The sequence below is a fragment of the Poecilia mexicana genome, unplaced genomic scaffold, assembly GCF_051168715.1.
Source record: "Poecilia mexicana isolate PSO_F unplaced genomic scaffold, ASM5116871v1 scaffold_2, whole genome shotgun sequence".
NCBI classification, from domain to species: Eukaryota; Metazoa; Chordata; class Actinopteri; order Cyprinodontiformes; family Poeciliidae; genus Poecilia; species Poecilia mexicana.
In genome coordinates this window covers 25,363,300-25,385,062 of record NW_028263371.1, presented here as the reverse complement: position 1 = coordinate 25,385,062, position 21,763 = coordinate 25,363,300, and the positions used below count along the sequence as shown (strand labels likewise).

Below are 21,763 nucleotides of genomic sequence, written 5' to 3'. Positions count from 1 at the left end.
TAAAAGACTGACATATTGGTGACATTTATTGTCTGGAGTAAAATTTGTTAAATTGAACTATGGCAAAAGATGAGAAAATGTAGGAAAAGCTGAATATAGAGAAAAGATAAAGATGTAAAATCCATAATGTGGATAAAAGTTTAACTGAAAACATGCTAAAAAAAAGTCCATGCTTCCTCCCCTTTCAAAATAAAATACAAAAAATTTAGGGGATTTTTTTAAAGGAAGTGTGCAGTGCTGTTTGAGTAAAGGTGGGTAAATAAAAATAGAAATCGACGCCACACTTTTCAGATTTTTATTTTTCTTCACTTATACACTGTAAAAAAAAAAGACTGCCACAAGGTTTCCTTCACGAAGCAAAAACTGGCAAACGGTTGCTTAATTTTTATTATTCAAAGCTGGAACTGCCCTAAACAAAGAATTCAAACACAATCAGGAAACATTTTTCAAAGTTAAAGAGTGGAAACTGAAACACAATTCAGCGTTTCCTTTCCATCTGGAACTCATCTTCAAACTCCGTTAAATCTTGTTTTTCTACATTTTTGGGGGGACTTTCCACTAATTCAGCGTCTATTGGGATGCTAACCAAAACTTAATTGTAAGGTTGAACATTATTAGGTTGAGGTTAAGGAACCAGAGTTGTTGAGGGTACAGAAGCCAGAAAACAGGGATAAGTGTGTGTGTGTCCTCCGGTGCATTGCGGGTTCCAAGCAGGTTAGACAGAATATTTTCTAGATGAGATGTTTATTTACACAAGCCATAAAACTCATCCGAACATGCTTGTGTGCTCAGTGCATTAATTTTTCATCTTACAGTACTTGGAGAGTACAGACAACCAGATAGGCAGCATTATGGTTTGACACTGTTCATTCACATTACAATTGCTCACATACATCCACACACACACACACACACACACACACACACACACACACACACACACACACACACACACACACACACACACACACACACACACACACACACACACACACACCCACACACACACCTACACACACACACACGTTAAATGGATATTTGCAAGCTTAAACACAGACTCACAAAATCACTGACATTTAGAGCAAAAACCATCCATATTTACTGACAGGAAGCAGTAGGTCATGATAGTAAACGCTGAACATTTAAAAAATAGAGCAACAGAAACAATAACGTTCATACAGATACAGTAAGCTCACTTTTCAGCACTACAGAATCTACTTTCACGCATTGCTGAGAACCGTCTGTCATGTAATTAAAGCTGCTAAAATGTAAATTGTTCTGCTTTCAAGAAACATCAGAAACTCTTGCTCATGTTGATGACAGATTTATGGAAGAAACGCCCGCAAAAGATGTGTTGTTGAGGATTTTTGTGCCAAAGCAGGGGCTGGTATTTAAACTTTCGAGGAAGAGACACATTGATTATAAGCAAAAGTCTTTAGTCTTTTAGAAGTTAACTGTGAGAATCTGCAACATGAAATATTTTACCACATAAAAACACAAAGAAAATGTAACAAGTATTCACTTTAATCTGACATTAATCTTATGTAATTATGAATATTATTGATGGGTATATAATAAGCTCCACCATGTCTTTACAGCCTGACATTTGCAGTCAATGCCAGGAAAAAATGTCACGGTTTTGAAAGAAAACTGACATTTTTATGATTTTTCCCCACTTGGTAGATGAATTTTTGAGGATTTAAAAGTTTTTTTTAAGGTCTTTATTTCCTTTTGAAGAAGACTTAAAAAAAAAAACATTTCAAGATGTTCCTTTAAATTCCTAAAGCAGTTTGAATGACAGTTTTGTATTTATCCTAAATTAAAGCAAGATGTGGATGAAAATGATGAAAGTCAGTGATGCACCAAGAAGCTGACTGGTGGGAAGAGTTGACAGATTTTTAGCTTGACAATCGGTGAAAAACTCAAAAACGTCATCATTTTACAATTGAATGCAAGAAAGGGAGAGAGAGAGTAGTAGATAACAGGAAGGCCGAACAGATTACATAAAGATTGTGTTTATAATTTTGAGCTTTCTGGGGAACAAATAAGTTGTTTCAATTATCAGTAAATCAGTAAACCCGTTTTACAGTGACACAACATATAAATAACCGACTGATAGATGACGTCTTTAAATTTGAACTGTATTTTGTCATTTGTCAGGATGTTTATTTAAATAAAAGTGAGGTAGGTTGAGGTACAGTCGATGCATGCTGCAGAGGAGACGCTCCACACAACCTCTCAACAAAAAAGAAGTGAGTTTTCATCCAGCATCAGTGCTGAAGTTATTTGCAGCGATTTAGCTAATCGCAACACAGTTACACAAACATTATAGGACAAAACTGACTAACTGCGGTTCAACAAGGCATTTTACAGTGTTTCTCACTCACTCACACACAAAAAAACCCAGTGGAGCTGCCATGCAAGATGGTGGCCTATCTGGAGAAACTTGCTCCAAGACACTTCAGGATGAGGAAAGTTCATCTTCCACATGCCTGCTACCACCTGAGTCACAGCGGCCCCAACACTGTTTCAAACACAGGATTTTTTTCAAGTCAAACCACAATGGAAACTCACGAAAAACTGTTTCGTTAAACATATTTATGCTTCATAATAAACATGTGAGCAAAAACGAAATAAGAGAAATGTTTTAGAAATGTTCACTCATTCCCTGAGTGAAAGTTTGGACCCCAAAAAGTCTCTGAGCTTTTTGTGGCCTTTGACCTTTCCAACTGTGAAAAACCAATTTGTCAGTTTTTTTCTGCTCTCATTGGTCAAATGTCACGCTACATGCTCAGATGAAAGCGTATTGTCTTGGGATTTTATGTGGTAGACCTACACAAACTAGCAGGTGGAGATAAGGGAAGTTGGCGCATTCTGCTGCAAATGTGTGGAAGAAGATGCTCTGAAAAACATTGAACATCCACAGAGTGGTGCATTGTAGTGGCAGCACATGGTGGTGGGGATGCGTTGCCTCAGCAGGGGCAAGAAAGGAGGTTTGCATTTTCTTCCACCTCAGAATAAAGCTCTACTTTCTGTTTGTCTGCCACAGACAGTCAGACGTGTGGTTGTAATCTGAGAACGCCTGCTGTGATATTTATCTTTGCGTTTAGTTTAGTTCACTTCAGCGTCTTCAGTTTAGTTCGACCCATCAAAGACAAAGCTGCGCCATCTGTCTGATTATCTGCTGAGCAAATTGGCTTTTACTGGTAAATTAATTCACTGACAGTAAATAGTAGAAGCAACCTTACATGACAGTGTCAGAAAAGTCTTTGTGGATTCAACAGTAATACGCTGGAAACCACAAAGTGAGTGGGAGTGGTCTTTAATTGGCCGATGGAGCTGTTATTACGGCCATAATGAAATGGAAACACCCAGGAAAATGATTGCAGTCCGTCAGACTTCTCCAGCTTGTATGTGCCCTGCAGGCAGGCAGGATGCACACTTCCAATAAATAGAAACGTGGAGTCACAAGCAACACCGCTGCGATCAAACGTTGTCCTCCGTGGGAGGACAGTTGGTCCACATGGTCGGGCGAGACAGTTCCACAGGCGCGCGGCAGTTTTCTTTGGCCAGCATCGTCTCGCTCACGGAGCCTCTGAATTTCCCCAGCCGGGTCTTGCAGACCGACAAACAGAAGAAGTGCAGCACGCTGGGGGAGAGCAGGATGAAGACCCACGGATCGATGATGGAGTTGATGGAGAGGAACCGGAGGGCCAGCAGGTCATATTCATGGGACTCCTCCTGGGCTCTGATAGAGTTGTAGAAAACTCGGATCTGTGGGATTAATGGAGAAGTTTGTGTTAAATCAGCTTTATGACGATAATGACTTTTTTCCCCCCTGCTGTTTCCAAATACTACTTTCGTGGAAACCATTTTATGCTGAGAAACTGGATGTTCCTCGTTTCTGTTCATAGTACTGACCAAATGCCTCATCGTGACTGAAAACCACAGTTCACTACGTGACAGTTCTCTCTTTTACACATTTTATTTAACAACCACAAATCCAAAGTACAGCTCTGGAAAAAATGAAGACGGCTTAAAATGATCAGTTTCTCTGATTAAATGTTTTATAGCTACATGTTTGAGTGGAATGAACATTGTTCTTTTATTCTATGAACTACAGACAACATGTCTCTAACATTTGTTTGCAGAAAAATAACGAAAAACATTCAGCGCTTCCAGACCTCAAATAGTGCAAATAAAACAAGTTCATATTCTTTTAGAAACAACAATACTAATGTTTTAACTCAGTTCAGAAATCAACATTTGGTGGAAGAACCACGAGGTTTTCAGTGCAGTGGGCTCTTCGTTTTTTCCACAGGTGGATTTAATGTGGCAGAATTTAAAGCGAATGGTTTTCAATTCTTTGTTTATTATTTACAAATAAAATCTAAAAAAAAAACTTGAATTTGTATTGATTGTTTGTAAAATAAATTAATTTAATGCAGGAAATCATTTTCTGAAATCCGTTTTTTATTGCGCGATAAATAAAGACGACTTTGGCAGTCATTGATGGTTTTAGTTCCACTTTTCTGCTGGTGGTTTGAAAACGTGATGTTCAACACGTCGCATTAATAATTTAAGGAATCAAAACTGCTTTCGACTTTCCAAGCTGAAAAGTGTTTTTATGCTGCAGCCACCTGTTGTTTATTTTTTTATTTTTTTTTGTCTTATAGGAAAAACTGAGAGCAATATTTCATGCAAATCTGCAGGAAGATAAAGGGCTTAGATTCTTATCAGTGCGTCACTCTTCTCAGCTTTCTTGTCAACAAAATAACCACACAGAGAACATCTTTGTCACACGTTGTTGCATTGACATTAACAAGAACCTTCTGATTTTATCTCAGTAAAGCAGACAGTAAGGTGGCGACAGGATGTTTACAGAGCACACAGTACGTTCTCAGTTCAACAAGATATTAAAGTACATTTTCAGCCAGTGACTAGCAGATAGCTCTCATTTGTGTGTTTTGTGGCTTTATAAGAGCCGGATGTTTAATGCTGAGCCAGAAGCAAATTGACATTCCTCTGCTGATTTCCACCAACCCGGTTCACACACAAGATACACATCTAATGAAATAATTAGATGCTATAAAACAAAGATTGCAAACTGTTCTCTACTGCTATTTTTCACATTATCTTTGGTCTAGCAGACAACAAACTTCAATTTCAGAGGATTAGTGGAGAAGTGCTTCAGCGTCGCTTTGTGAAAGATTTTGTTTCTTAAATTTAAAAGATGACTGCTTAGATTGAATTTTGTAAATTTTTACAATACTTGTGCAAATCTATGACGCTAAATGTGACTTTTTATTACTCGCTGTATTGATCACAGACTATAACTTCACATCAAGAAAGGCTGAGGCAGCAGTTACTAAGCTAAACCCAAAGTCTTTGGCCAATTTTGAGAAAAATATGCAGCAAAAATCAAAACAAAAATGTGGGGATCTGTTGATTTTGTGTGAATTTTGCAGATTTGTGAAAAACTAGAGGGACTTATTGATGTAATTTGGAGCATAAAGGGCCACATAATGAGCTATGGCGGGCCAGATTTGGCTCCCGGGCCTTGAGTTTGACACTTGCTCTAGAAATTTGTAAGAAAACATCGGGTTTCCCCTTAGAAGTATCAAAACAAGTCAAGTTTATGCTGTTAAAACAAAGACATCTAATCAGTAAATCTAATCTCAACTTCTAGCCGACAGCCTGAGCTGGCATGTGGTTAAAGTAAATGCTGATAAAATTCAAACAGTAAATGTTGCAAAATCCACAGATGTAAAATGAATTTGATTGTAATTCTACCATTTATGTATTTAACTCATTTTAATGTTTTCCTTCAAAACTCACATTAAACAGATTTTTTTTTCCCCTCACCAACTCCAATACGTTGGTTTTCCTTTTGCATTCCTGTTCCCCATGACTGAGAACAGTAGGACGTACCTGACCTTTTTAAAGTAAGACACCTTTTTAAAAGGAACCATTTGATTGGTGTTCCTGGTGTGAAGACTGAGCAGCAGGTCTCTGCTTTTCCCCCCTGTTGGGTGGAATAAATCAGCAGCTTAGACAGACCAAATGAGAAGCGGTAAACTCCCGGGAGCCATGGCACCAAGGTTGGGAACCGGCTTTTTATACAATCCATGGAAGCTGTGACTAGTTCACAGGTTTAGAAAATGCCCCTACCGTCCCTCTCAGGGGGGTCGGAAAGGAACAATATAGAGTTATAAAAGCAGCTTTTGTGGAGTGAGTGTTTTCTCTAGCAAATCTTTAAATCACTTCCTGCCTTACATTTATCATCTTCTGCTTTTCCTCTGCTTACTGTCATTTTCTCTGTCCTTCTGCTTTTATCTTTGGCATTTTTTTAAATCTACCTCGTGGCGTAATGATGCACAGACATGCAGCTCATAGCTTGGCTATTTGCTGCTGTTAAACTGCTGCATTTTCCTCAGCTTAACATGCCTATTAAGTCTTGCACAGCGGCACATCAGCAGCTGTTAATGTGGAGCGTAAAAAAATTGCTCCACTGCTTTAAGAGTTTACAAGCCGCTGTAATACTGCGTAAATTTCAGAAACTGTTATGACAACAAGAATGTCCATATGCTTTAGTTTGTCTGAGTTTGGAGCAGCTTTTATTGCCACATGGCATCATTTCTCTGATTACTGTCAGTCCTCAACGTGTGGGAGAAACAAAAACTGTTTGTTTTTATCCAGGCTGAGCCATGACATCTGCTTCACACCGCGAGACTATTTTCCCCTCCGCTTTGAGCAGCAACAGGAAGCGTAATAAAGACGTTAATGTGAAGAGGCTGATCACAGCTCTTCAGTTTGAAGGACTGGCCCTGAGAAAGCAATACTAACACATTCTCCAGCTCTCCATGAGCGAGTCCTTCTTTCTCTGTCTGGAGCGCTGCTGTTTGGCATTTTCAATCGTTGATGCGATCAAATATGACCGCTGGCTCTTCACATTTACACACGTCACCATGCTGCAGCTTCATATTGGAAGAAAAATGTAATATAATCCAGGAGTCTAGTCAGTGTGTAGACTGTGGTGTCACTTTCTTAAGCCCCCAGGAGTGTTTATATAAGGCTCTTAGTAAATTATTCATCTGCTGTAGTAGGTTTAAATGCGCCACCCTGGGGCAGCTATGAAACATCATGACTGAGGTCTGTCAGCTTTAAAGCTTGAAAAATGCAGAGCTATGCTTTGGATTCAGAATGTGTGCTAAAACCAGATATCTACAACAATTTTTCAATAAGTCTCTCCTCCTGGAACCTGTTCACATTTTGTCAACCTTTCACCAAAAACTTGAGCTTATCTACAGGGAATGTATTTGGGCTACACAATATTAGGATTGAATGATGAAAACAGCTTCAATTAACCCAAAACAACATTTCTTGGAGCTGTAGCTTCAGATTTGGGAATCAAGGACACTGAAAGTCCATCCAGCCGACCAAATCTGGTAAGGACAGAGTTTAGATGCATAGTCCTCGAAATACAATAATCTATCAAATCAAACATCCAAGCAGTTCTTCACATATTCAGATATTGCTCACGTTGACATTTGAATATATGCGATGACTATTTACATTCAATATAATATGTAGTTCTAGAAAGTAGTCTGAGCAAGTTTACCTAATAAAAATCTGAAATATATGGCATGCACACGTGGAGAATGTCCTTAGGACAGATGAGACAAAACTGTAGCGCTTTGCCGAAGCACATCAGCTCTATGTGCACAGATGCAAAACCGAAGCATGCCAAGAAAAGAACACTGTCCCTACTGTGAAACATGGAGGAGGCCTGGTCATGTCCTGGAGCTGCTTTACGTCATCTGGCACAGGGTGTCTTGAATCTGTGCAGGGCACGATGAAATCCCAAGACTATCGAGGCATTCACTGCAGGCTATGGGTCTTCCAACAGGATAATTATAGCTAAAACATCGAAGAATGGCTAAGAGCAAAGCACTGGACTGTTCTGAACTGACCTTCCACAACTCAATATCGGTGAAGGTTTCCTACATCCTGGTGTTTGGAAACCAATGCAAACAGGTTAATGGAACGGTTTCGTGAACATATTATCAGATTTATACGGATGACCTGAAACTATCATTACATGACGAAATGTGACAATAGACAGGATATAAGCCAGACATGAAGGCTCTCCTGTGTATAAACTTGTAATCATCAGTGTGTAAATAGTGAAACAGGCCGATGGGAATGTCTGCTGTTTGTCGAAGGCCTTGCCAAAGTCCAGTCTATTCCACTTTACTGAACCTCGTCACTAGAAGCTTTTTGTTTATTAGGCCCGAGCAGCTATCGCTGCGAGAGCCTATTGAAACTGTACTGTTTATTATTATTATGCTTCCGCCAAATAAATTGGCTTTTTGGGGGCTTTATCATATTCAAAAACTCACCAAACTTGGCGGACGCGTCAAGTCTGCCTCAAAATTACGTATTTTAAGGTCCTCAGAAAAATCGCAACAGAAACGGCTCAAGGGCGCCACCTGGCAAATTTCAAAGGACCCTTTCCTATTCACTTACTTTATCGTAGAGACTTGAAACTTGGTACACTTGTAGAGCTCCCAAAGACACTCAGAATTTACAATTAATGTCATAGTGCAAGTATCACAGAATGTCGGCCATTTTGGATTGAAGTTCCGATTTTGACCCGATTTTGGCCGTTTACAGGGTTCGCATTTTTTCGAACTTGTCCTAGGGATTTCGATCGATCGGCTTCAAACTCGGTCAGATCGTTCATAAGGCATGGCCAATCCAAAGTTATCACAGAGTTGCGTTTTTTTTTTTTCTAAGCGGAGTTACCTGGGGTCAAAGTTCACCGAGTTGCCATGAAAATGAAAACGGTTATAACTTTTACAAAAAAACTCACGGCAGCACCAAACTTTCAGTGATTTATCATCATCGGGTCCCCTACAATATCCAATGGTCAAATGATGACGTCACTTAGGCCACGCCCCCTGAGACCAGGAAGTGTCATGTTTTACTGTGAACGGTCGCTATCTGACCCCTTTGACCTCATCAACATGAAACTGTGTCCAGAGACAGAAAACATGTTGGTGTGTCATGGATTCCACCCCTGCTTGGTTTTGATGGAGCAGGTGGGCGTGGCGGCATGGCGAAGTGACCTGTAACGCCGTGTCCATACGTTTGGCTGCAGATTCCACAATTTTGAGGGCAGCTGCACAAAACTTGACGTGACTGATCCTGGTGGGATGCCTGACGATCCTATGTCGTCATAGTCTGACGTCATCTAAGCCCCGCCCCCTCAGAACAGGAAGTGCCTTTTTTTGACTTGTAAAGCTCCATCTCTGGCTCTCTCAACCTAATCAAGATGATTCTGTGTTGGATGACAGATAACATGTTGGTCTCACTTGCTTTAAAGCGCCAAGAGTTTTCAGTAGAGGGCGTGGCCGTGGCAGCGCGGCGAAGCAGAGGGAACGCCGCCGCCATACGTTTGACTCTCGAATCCACATCGTTCAGCCCAGCTGCACCAAACTCACTAGGATGCATCCTTATTGGTCCCCGAACAGGAATCCATAACAGTCGTTGATGGGCGTGGCCTAATTTCTCTACAGCGCCCCCTAGAATTTTTTGAATAAGCAGCCCCAAGCCATTCTTTAACCTAGAATTATGAAACTTGGTACACATGTGTATAATGTCAGGACCTACAAAAAAGTCTCTTGGAGCCATGGTGCAAACCCAACAGGAAGTCGGCCATTTTGGATCAAAATCCGCCATTTACTGTTTTTCATAGACGTCGCATCTGATCTATCTCCTCCTACAGCTATCAAGATACAGACTTCAAACTCAGTCAGCAGAGAGTTGAGACATTAAAGGTCAGAAGTTATCACAGGAATTTCTGTGTGTCAAAGCATGTGGGCGTGGCTTAGTCCCAAACTTTGACTATTCTCCAATAATCATCAAAGTGACATAACATGCACATACAAGGTCACAGCTGCATCAGACTTTCTATGTCTCATTATAGACCAGTCCTCATCACAGTTAGGTGTTCAATTGATGACATCACCTTAGCCCCGCCCACTTCCGACAGGAAGTCACCTGTTTTTTCCACTGTATGTCTGACTGTTACACTCTAAAAGATGTTGGTGTGTCATGGATTCCAACCCTGTGCAGACTGACATAAAATGAGATGATGATGAACTCTGTAAATGCCTACTGACCCGTGGGGGTGTGGCAAAATGGCTGTCCCTCGCCATATGCATACGATCGTCTCTTATTGACAAACGCATCATCCGATTTACACCAGACTATTTATCAGTGACACTTGTGAACCTCTAAGAAGCCCAATAGAGTTTAATTGCAATTTGACTCCACTGCGCCCCCTAGGTTAATAAAACAGCTGTATCTCAGTCAGCAGAGAGTGTAGACATTAAAGGTCAGAGGTTATCACGGGAATTTTTGTATGTCAAACCATGTGGGCGTGGCTTAGTCCCAAACTTTGACTATTCACCAATAATACATCAAAGTGACATAACACGCACAAACAAGGTCACAGCTGCATCAGACTTTCTATGTCTCATTATAGACCAGTCCTCATGACAGTTAGGTGGTCGATTGATGACATCACCTTAGCCCCGCCCACTTCCGACAGGAAGTCACCTGTTTTTTCTACTGTATGTCTGACTTTTACTCTCTAAGTCATATGGGTTCCATCCTGTGCAGACTGACATAAAATGAGATAATGACCTATGTCATGATGAACTCTACTGACCCGTGGGGGCGTGGCAAAATGGCTGTCCCTCGCCATATGCATATGATCGTCCCAAACTTTGACTATTCGCCATAAATCATGATTGTGAGATAACATGGACATATGAGGTCACAGCTGCATCAGACTTTCTATGTCTCATTATAGACCAGTCCTCATCACAGTTAGGTGGTCGCTTGATGACATCACCTTAGCCCCGCCCACTTCCGACAGGAAGTCACCTGTTTTTTCTACTGTATGTCTTACTTTTAAACTCTAAAAAATGTTGGTGTGTCATGGATTCCAAACCTGTGCAGACTGACATAAAATGAGATGATGATGAACTCTGTCAATGGCATCTGACCCTTGTGGGTGTGGCAAAAATGGCTGTCCCTCGCCATATGCATACGATCGTCTCTTATTGACAAACGCATCATCCGATTTGCACCAGACTTTTTATGAGTGACACTTGTGAACCTCTAAGGAGCCCAATAGAGTTTAATTGCAATTTGACTCCACTGCGCCCCCTAGGTTAATCGACAGCTGTATCTCCTTGCCACATGGCCCAATCTGCTCCAGATTTTGGGTGCATCGCCAGGGAACGCTGCCGAAGGCATCGAAGCGGATCGCGTGGAGGACGGAGCGCGAACGTCGGCGGTGGCCGGCGGGAGGCGGTGCTGGAACATCCGCGGTGGCTATAGGCTCGAGCGGCGATGGCTGCGAGGGCCGCTTGAGGCTCCGCGGAGCTTTAATTTGTCTTCTTTCTTCTGGCCCACGTGTGACCTGAGTTTCTTATTATTAAACTTGAACTCAGGTTTCACCTGTAGCATCAGAAAATGTATAAATCTTTCAGATGAAGTCGGTTTTGTTTTATTAAGGTTTGCTTTTTTCTGAGCTAGCCGTCTGTCAAGCTTGAGTCTGTGTTTGGATTCTGTTAGAAAGGTCAGAGGTTAATCAGACCAACGGAGTCTCACTCTCTGTTGCAACATATTTCTACAGGAACCTTATGGGAGTTTATCTGAACCCGGTCTGCAATCGGATCAGCTATCATTGGCCAGATTATCTTCTCTAGCTGTATCAAGCCTGGCCCCCCTGTGGTCTTGTCTCTTGTTTTTTTTTATTTCTGTCTTTGGACCAGTCTATGCAGGTCATGACCTCTGCAGACTGGAAAGCATCTGGAGCTGCAGCTGCCAAAATGTCCAGCTGTCTAGATATTTATCTTTGCAAGAAATCCTTACTCCTGTTCATCCTGAACTGCAGAGAATCTGATGTAACTTAGTAATCCAGACTCTCCCTGCTGCCTTTCCCCAGGCTGTCCTTGTTCCTCCTCACTGTACCCAGATCACCTGTTTTATTTTGCCTCCTGATGAGAAGGCGACGAAAGCTGATCCCTGTGTCTTTTATTTGCCTACATGGGTGTTTCCCTTGTGAGCTGAAGGGCAATTTAAATAGCAGCACTAATACTGGTACCATCTATTTAATGCTTTTTAAACAGATTCATCAAAGACGTCTTCATTCCTGCCTGCATGTTTCAGGTTATAAAATACCAAATTCTTTAACCTAAGTTTTCTCTGGACTCTTTTATAGATCTATATTTACTGATATTTACACCTTGGATGGAGTGGCTTGTCAGCATAAGCAATTTCCCATTGGGGATCAATAATCTATTCTAGAGCATGTTTTCTATTGCTTGTGATAAACTTTAAACAGGACTTTAATGGCTTTCACTTGTCGTCGTGGCGTAAACGCCTCACTTTCTGGATTACTTATAAAAATATATTTGGAAAAAATAGCACATAATTTTCCTTCCACTTTGTATTTATGTGCCACTTTGTGGTGATACAATAAAAAGTCAGTAAAATATGTTGTAGTCTGAGGTTGTACAATGAATCAGTCTGAAGACTTTTCCACTTTCTCTATAGGAAAGATATTTTTTTTTGTGCATTATCACATTTTTAAACTCTGATATCACTTTGATATTATAACATATCAAAGTGTTAATCAAATAAATTACTTTAACTGTGCTTGTTGCAGATGTGTCTGAGAGAACACAGCTTGAACAGTTGGTTCAGCCTTCCTGTGGTCTGTCTGTGGAAAATTAACAACGCCATTTAAAAAACCAAGATCGAAGCAGAATTTAGCTTTTGCTGCAGAGATGATGGTTTCCAGCAACAGCTGAGGCAACAACGCACAAGATGGCACTTTGGTCCATTACAGCTGTCCACACCTAAGTGCGCAGCATCTAACGCTGCAGGGAAAACCTTATCGATTTTGCATCTCATGTCAGAAGTGTCACTTAAAAACCAACGTGGTTCCATACAGATTACTCAGGAGTCGCACTGAGACGGCGTAATGGCTGGGTGATGAGTCATTTATGGGTACTCATTGATTGCAGCACCCAGAATCCCCTCTGTCTGTGCCAAAACCATTAGAGGTAGTCTAGGGGAAGCGCAGCGTCAGCTCTGGCATCTGCTAATCATAAGTTTGTTTCAGATATTCATTATATCTGTTTAATCAAACTGGCTGTCGGTGTACAGGGCAGCTCAGACGTTTACACTCATTATCACCATGAATGTTGTACAACTAGAGCTTTTAGTGAACCAGTTAAACAGCTGTTTGACTGAAATTGGAATCATAAATTTCACTAATGTAAACATCTGGAGGTGAATGATTACACTGGTCAACAGCCAAAACATTGTCTGGGGTTTTCCAGCTGTTTTAGGGTCATTTTGACGAGCTGAGTCCAAAAATCACGCTGGTTTTGCTCAATCGGGTCAACTTTCTGAACTAAGCTACATGCTAGTTTGGGATGCAGTCATGATGGTTGATTACTGTTGGACTCTGAAGGGAGATTTCTCTGCTGCCGAGCATACGAGGCGGTCGAAGAAACTGAAGTTCATAACCTGAATTTTGCACAATGCTCAATTTACAGAAATCCTACTTTGTATCATTTAATTAATACACACTGTTATTAAGCCTTTTTTTTCTCCAAAAACCTTCTTTGGATGAGAAATATTAACAGAAATAAACTGATAACGTCATTAAAATGTAATCAGTTTAGTCAGATAATCGTATTTCTCTAAATCAAATTATAATAAAAACCTGACCGGGTTGAATAAAATGGATGTCATTTTGGATACAGCGGTTCAAAATATTCCTAATTCAGTTGAAAAAACATAGACAACTTCCAGATTATGTTTTGTAACCCAGAAGCCACTAGAACAGGGTTTACTTGTTAGAAATCTCTGATCTCTAATGGTCAAGCATCTGGTGGCACTACTATGTTTTGAGTTTCCTGGAACATGTGCTGGTGGACTGAGATCATGAATGAAGACTACTTCAATATTTTTCCAACTTCATGTTGAAACTCAATCCAGATGGAAATTGAAATTGGATTGGAATTGTTCCAACACCCTGACATTAAGTTTCACAAATAAACCTGAGCTCATTCTTTAGAAAAACTGTTTGACTTGGCTTGAAACATGTAACCTACCAAAATAAATGGACTCTTATCAATTTTACCAATAAATGTGATCAAATTCTGAGCCACAATTAAATGATGTAAAGCCTCTAAAACCTGCTGAGGGCTATTTAACCTAACATTGAAGAGACTCTCTGCTTAATTCAGATGATTTATTATTATTTTCTGATATTCTTATATTTAAAAACCACCAAAACTGTCTCCTAATTCCACTAAAAAAAACCAAACAAACAGAAAATGTCATATTTATAATTAAACGCCCAAAAATGACACCCAGCCACTTGATGAAAGGATGCAAACGTCTTACCGCCGCCACATAGCAGTAAACAGCTAATCCTCTGCTGAGAAAAATGATATCAGGTAGATTACAGCTCCATCATCACATTTCTGTCAGCTAGCCAAACTAAACAAACCTGGTTCCTTTCAGGTTGACTCAGTGTCGACCCGGTGTCATTTAGCTAAGCCCTCCCAGGTTGTTATCAGACGCGTCACAGATGTTATATTAGTGAAATTTATGATTCCAGTTTCAAAGCCAGATACCCTTATCGTCTCATTACAGTTCCCATCCAAACAGCTTCCTGATGATATTACTGATCACATCCTGACTTCCCTAAACTTCAATTATAATCAGCCGCTGTATCTGCAGCCTGCTGGTAGCAAAGACGGTTTTCCTTTAGAACATAAAGTTTGCTTTGTGTGTCTTCTTTACTGCCATTTCAAATGGGTTATTGTTAGTTTTCATCATTAAAATTTGTGTTTTTAGGTCTTTTATTTAGGTATTAAATCTACAAATCTCACATGACATAAATGTATTTTGTTCTGGGAGCGAAATGTATCAATCTACTATTTGAACTTTTGGTATCAGCACCATCGCTGCAGCTTTGTTTCTGGCCAATATTAAACGGAAATGAAATAAAGCAGATATAAATCCTGAACCAGAATGAAGCGATAAACTGCATCTGCTTCTGCCGAGATCTTGAGTGACACAACACCAAACCACAGATCAAGTTTTTTCAGTCTTTCGCTTTTTTAGCTGATGTTGATCAGATAAGATATACGAGAGAAGACATACAGTGGAAAATGTCAAGTTTTTTTAGCCAACGTCAAAATGAGAAAATGAAAATAGTTCTGTCCACTTGAGAGTTTGTGACTTTTTCTGACATTTTCATTTAACCTTTGATGTTTAATGAAGCAGATAATGGTCGTCACTATTGCAAATATTTTCTATTTTCTTCAGTTATAGTTCTCATTCTGCACTGATGGTATATTTTTGTCACTGTCATATGATGACAAAATGAGTTCTCTCATAATAAGGAGATATTAATTTGGTTTTTGAGTTTATGACCTCACATGACTCTAAGGTTTGGTTTTTCATGTCATTCAGCGACTCTATTCTTAACATTCATAAGATACATAATTTATTCTCAATTTGCAGCAAAAGGTCAAGATTCTGCTCAATCTTAGTTTACAAACATTACATAAAGGTTAGATATCAGTCTTTAGAAAGCTAACAATCCAATATATTCTCATTTTAATGCACACACCATTCCTTAGGTTACGTTGATAACACTCTTCAGTGTAGGCGTTGTTACTGAGGGAAGATTATTGAAGGTTAGCCTTCTCTATCCATCAGGAGTTTAAAAATGAAGTTAGCGGAAGCACAAAATGTGTCTGAAGCTATTTAACAGGAAAGCAGTTTCTTCAGATGCATGCCAGGCTCTCAGTAGAGAAACAGACTTTGTCCGATCATTTTATACTTGGGATTTTTTTTTTTTTTTTTTTTTTTTTGCAGTTTTGGAACTGACTTTTTCAAGAACCAGGCTCAATATATTACATATTACATCAAAGTTGTTCTGTTTAAGGCTCATCTCGTCTGTCTTGAGCTTCAGATCTGTGACCACTATGGAAAATGTTAGATTTGTACATTTTGGCAGCATTTTGCAAACAGAAGAACAACGGCAAAGTGATTCAATGATATGAATCAGTTGTTGGAGCAGAGTATCTAAAACCTGCAGGACACCGCCTCTTCAGTTTCCAATCTTTGGTCTACAGTCTCCAGGGAATGACCTTGACAACTCTATTAATTGTTCATAAGACTAAAGACTTAAAAGTCCACTCTGTACAACAATAGCTTTCGTTATTCGTAGTAGATTGAAACTAGGTCAGAACTCTGTCTAACTCTGATTGGTCCACTTCTAATCATAGCTGCCAGAAGCTTTGTTGAACTGCTATGATTTACTAGTTTATTTCATAGTGATGCTTAATGATTATCATTGGGTAGAAGACACAAATCACCTATCTTGGCACCACAATTATCTTCTGAGCCCAAAACTAAGCATTTTTATAATGCCTTGGGAAAACTACACATCTACATTTACAGCTGGGACGGATGTTTTAAGTGATAACATCAAGATGTGTGTCGTCTGCTGTCATCTTACCACCATGGGCAATGTGCAGACGATGAAGATGATAGTCATGAAGACCAGTGGGATAAGGTGCTCCACCTCATCAGCCACGAACACCCTGCGCTCGCTGCTGGATCTCATGCTCTTCATCACTGAGCCTTGCCTGTTGCGACGGCGGTACATCTGGAACAGCTGGTACGCCACGAAACCGTTGCAGGTCACAATCGACAGGACCAACACCAGCATAATTGTGGCATATAAGTTAGCATAGACCCGGTGCTCTTTCTTATCAGGGTTCATGTCAATGAAGCACCATGTGCCAGGGCAGTATTGCACATATACACCAAATTCCACAAAGGGAAGCAAACTGAACAGGATACATACAAGAAACATAACAGAGATTGTGATATAGGCCCATTTCTTGGTGACAACCCGGTTGTACAGGTAGGGCTGTCCGATTGCAAAGCATCTGTCCAGTGCTGTAATGAAGAGGAGCGATATGGTGGCCAGGCTGAAGAAGGTCATGCTGCTGCCAAAGTAGTTACACACACTGCTAGTGCAGTTAACAGCACTGCTAGTGAAGTTGTTTGTATTATTGGTACACTTAGGAGCCATCCCAATCAAGGTCGTGTTCCATGCATAGGCAATCTGAACTAGGGGGGTGGTCAGGCATGTTCCAGCCAGGTCTGTGAACACCAGAGAAATTATGAAGATGTGGAACAATCCTCTGCGCCGCCTGTCATCGGCCCTGGCGTCCCTTCGCCGACGGATTTCCAGGATCACCAAGGCAGCAACGTTCCCAAAGACTCCTAAGCCAAACATGATGGCGCTGATCATTGGGGATTCATTAGGCTCTATATCTTTTTCGGAGTGGCATTTGGTATATTTGGTTTCTGACATGTCAGAAACCATGTTCTTCTTTCCTTTAATGAAAAACTGTTTCTGCAAATCCAGCAGAAGCTTAAAAGTGGATCTTTAAGTAGTTGTCTGGAGCCATCCTGTTAAAACAAACAAAAAATATTTTAGAGTCTGAGAGAAGCAACAATTAAACAGTTCATTAGCTAATCCAGCAGGTAGTTAATATTCAATTGCAATTTCATCTCTTCCTAAAAATCTTGTATTGTATTGTAGCTAAATACTTCAATGAATTATCAAGAATAACAGTCATAAAATCAAAACTATACATTTTATTACAAAAAGCAAAAATTAAGAATGATCTTAAATCATCAGTTACAAAAGCAACAAAATATCCAAATTATGGTCCAAACGTATTGGTATAAAAAGTCTTCTGGCAGACGCCTCCATTTGTTTCTGACATGTCTAACACGCGTTTCTTTTTCTTTTGGCATAGAAAACAAACCGGAAACATTTCTTGAAAAACAGTCCAGTCAAAATAGTCAGTAGTCAAAAAATTGTCATGATTATTTTGAATGAGAATTTATGAACAATTTGCAGACCTTTATGTTTGCTCAAGATGTTTTCTGTAAGTTTATTTGAAGTTTGATTAAAATTAGTACAATTCAGTAAAACCAATCAAATCATCAGGGCGGCTGCTTTTACGGTTTATTTCCTAGTAAAGGAGTCTAAAACATTTACCATCTAAAAAATTTTTTCTCACGCCAACAAAATGATATTAGTATAAAGTCACAAAATCTACAAGACTACTTACTGATGGAACAATAAAAAACATAGACAAAAACATGTTCTTGAATTAGATCAGCCATGTTTTAAAACGAAAAGAAAAGTTTAAGCCTAATGTGGAATAAAACAAAAAAAAATTGTAACCTCAAAATTATACTCAAAACTAGACTCACATATTTAGCCCTTTTTGACATCCTGCAGGTTGCAGAACCGTTTGATGGATATCGGATCCTTTGATTCTGCTCCAACATCAGATAACTTTGCTCCAGGATTGTAAAACCTGCTAGTTTAATGTGCTTATCTTCCGCCTTCGAACAGAGAACCTAAAAGTCTCATCTGTAAAGAATGTTTACGGTTCTCCCTGAGCTTCAGACTGTTTGGACTCACTCCACAACCGACTCACCGCACCGCTCTAATTTGATGTTTCAACACTTTGTGTAGATTAACATGCATTGTACGGAGCATTACGTTAGTACATCTGTAATTAAAGAAGGCATGCAGTGCAGCATTGCTCCAACTGTAGTTGCGAAACCAGGAGTTGTTCCTCTTATGATTTAACAGACATCAGCTGACAAGCTGAACTGTAAACTGTCATCCCACTTCCTGAGAAATGGATGATCGCATGTATGCTCAGATGTTGAAGCGTCTTGTTTCTGAAACAATTGTTGCTCGAACATTAGACCTGTAGATTCCTGCAGCCGCTGCCATGCTCAGATTACATCGCTTCGAGGAGGGATTCAAACTCAGTCAACCTTTCCAGATTTTATAGCGACAAACTTCATGGGAATTTAGTCAGAGATGCATATTTTAATTTCTTGCTAAAACAAGAAGCGAGAAAATCTAATTTTTCACAGCATTGAAAGCTCTTTTACTTCCTACTTTCCATAAAATCCCAGTAAAGGTAAAAATGGGATTTACATACCAAATTAGGTTTGTGAGCTTTTCTAGTTCTTCGAAACTCGCATGACTTTGTGGCCCTGCAACCATATATCTGACTGACTTTCTTTTTTCCTGCTGAAGATCGGGGGCATCAGATGTCACTGGATCAATGCAAAGAGGAAGAACTGCCTCCAACTTTTAGCCAAAAACCGCATCTCCAACAGATGTGTCCAGCTGTTGGCTGCGTCAAATCTACAAATGACAGCTTTTGAACAAACTCTCACTTTTAAAAATATACATATAAAAAAAATAAGGCTTAATAATGAGCATTTTGTTGACGCAGTATATGTTTAAAACCTGGAGTTTTGATTTAATTAAGGCGCTCTAGCGTTTTTATTTACATCACGGAAATATTTACACGGAGCGAAAAGAACCAGCGCGTGCCCCTTACTGTCAGATCCGCGTGGACCCCCCAGCGACCAAAAACACCCGGATGATGAAGTTCTCACCTGCTGTCAAAGTGAATCCCTCCAGCGCGTTTCTGCCTTCCGCTACTTCAAACAAACCAGGTTCGGCTCCTAAATATCCAGGCGAAGTTTGAATCCTCCGGGACGGCGCTGCTCTGAAGGTGAGCCGCCGAGAGGGGTGAGGCGCGACGCGATGTGATGAAGCGGGCATGAACTGACTGGGGCTCAGAGAGCGGGGCGGTGACGTCACACCGCGGCCACGCCCACAGCCGCTGTGCAAGTTTGAGCTGGTTAGCTGGCCGCCACGCCTTTGCATTCTGGGAAGTATCTCCATAATGTTCAGCTTTCAGTATGCAGATCTGTTTACATGGAGCTTTCAGAGGGAGTCTGGATTAAAAACAAACTAATATAAGGAAATAAATAAAGTTTTTTTTTCCTTCCCCAAGTTTTAACAATCGTTTTACCTGTTCAACTTTTCCACAGTTTGTTACAGTGAAACCATCTTTTCTTTTTCTTCTGTAGATGTGCTAATCCAAAAGAACTAATTTTATGACAAGAAAATAAGAATAAGAGGTTTGAGATGGATTAGTAAATGTAAATATTTTCTTTCAAGATTTTTTCCTCCTCCTACAGACATTCTACATCAATTATGCCTCAAAATGTTAATAGAATTTTTTTTTTCATAAAAATGTGTTATTTAAATTTTATCCAGCTGTAAGTGATCATTTTCATAAAAAATCAGCATTGCACTTGTTGCTCAAAACAATTAAAATTACTCTTCAAAAGTATCTCTTCTTTAAATTCTGAGAGGGCTACATGTGCCTGAAAACATTTTGCAAATTGGCACCATAAATTAATAATATATTATTGTAATGTTTAATACTTTGTACCAAAACTAGAAATGAATTAAGCCCAATAAAACTTTGAAAATGCCGTCCACCTGACTGTAATAAGGTCTCAAAGAGAACATATCAGTTTTTGCATTCTGGTAACATAATCTCCCAGTTTGAAACAATTCAGAGTTTTTACACTCATTTTCTCTTTAACAGAGTCGGTCATCTTGATGTGGGTTATGCACGCTCCAACCCGTTTAAGCTCCTCAGGCTGCAATTCTTTAAATAAACAGCGAAGATTGTACGTGCCGCGGCGAAACCGTCTCATATCTCCAAAAACCTTCTGCAGAAACTGCTTCCTCTTTGCTCTGCGATATTTTGAGAACGTGCAGCATTGAGTGTGTGCGTGTGTGTGCATGCGCCTACCCTCCTGGGTCAAAATGTGGAGCGTGAAAGATGTGTGTTTGCTTCCTAAAAGTGCCCCGAGGGCTTCCTCCTACAACATTTTAGATATGAGGGTCTCATTTCCCATCTGGATTAATATAACTTTCTCTTCTTTATGATGCGTCCCTTATGACCCAGAGATACAATCAGCGGCTTGGCCCCATTCCCCTATGGCCACAACAAAGTAAGGATCTAATCAACAAGTGACTAAAAATGGGCGTTTTGTTGGAAATTTTTATTTTTATTTTTCAGGGTTTGGTTCTACTGGATTCCTTTTTGACAACAGCCAGCCATCATGATGCCAGCCATGAAGACAAACATCTGCTCAGTGTTAGTGAAAACATATTAAGTGTTCCATAATGCATTGAAATGCTGTCGCATCGTTTTACCTATTAGGAAGAGTAGAAAAAACGCCTGTCTGGTCTTGAAAAGGGAAGTGATGTTCTCTGAAAGCCTTTAAATTGCAAAAGTGCTTTCATTCAGCCCCATTAATGAATCCCTAATGGTTCTGCTGTAATTTTGTCTCATCATCCCTGGTCTCTCTTCGGCTCTCGTTTTGCCCACTTTCAGTTACTTAGAATATTCAGTGCCTTGTAAAAGTATTCATAATCCCATATTTTTCATGCTTTCACCTCAATCATGATGTATTTTGATTTGATTTTATATGATAAATCAACACAAAAAAAGGGAATAATTGAGAAGTGGAAGATAATACAAGGTTTTCTCAGATTTTCCTAATTAAAAAAGAGATTTTGCACATTATCTGAGAAACACTGTCCTTTATGGTGGCAGCATCATGCTTTGGGTCGACTTCTCTTCTGCACAAACTTGCAAAAGATGGTTCTGTAAAAGTATAAAATTTAGATTTTCAAGTTGCACAATTGTAAATGCATCATTTT

General features: G+C 39.8%; 1 protein-coding gene across 1 annotated transcript; it reads right to left on the bottom strand.

Moving 5' to 3' along the window:
- Nucleotides 1–281: 281 nt before the first annotated feature.
- Nucleotides 282–19,817, bottom strand: ptger2a (prostaglandin E receptor 2a (subtype EP2)). Its single transcript, XM_015008397.2, has 3 exons — nucleotides 19,630–19,817; nucleotides 16,634–17,598; nucleotides 282–3,774 (listed from the first exon to the last, which is right to left on the bottom strand). Exons 2-3 carry the CDS (start codon nucleotides 17,510–17,512, stop codon nucleotides 3,487–3,489), a joined length of 1,167 nt encoding a protein of 388 aa, XP_014863883.2. The 5' UTR covers nucleotides 17,513–17,598; nucleotides 19,630–19,817; the 3' UTR covers nucleotides 282–3,486.
- Nucleotides 19,818–21,763: the final 1,946 nt, after the last annotated feature.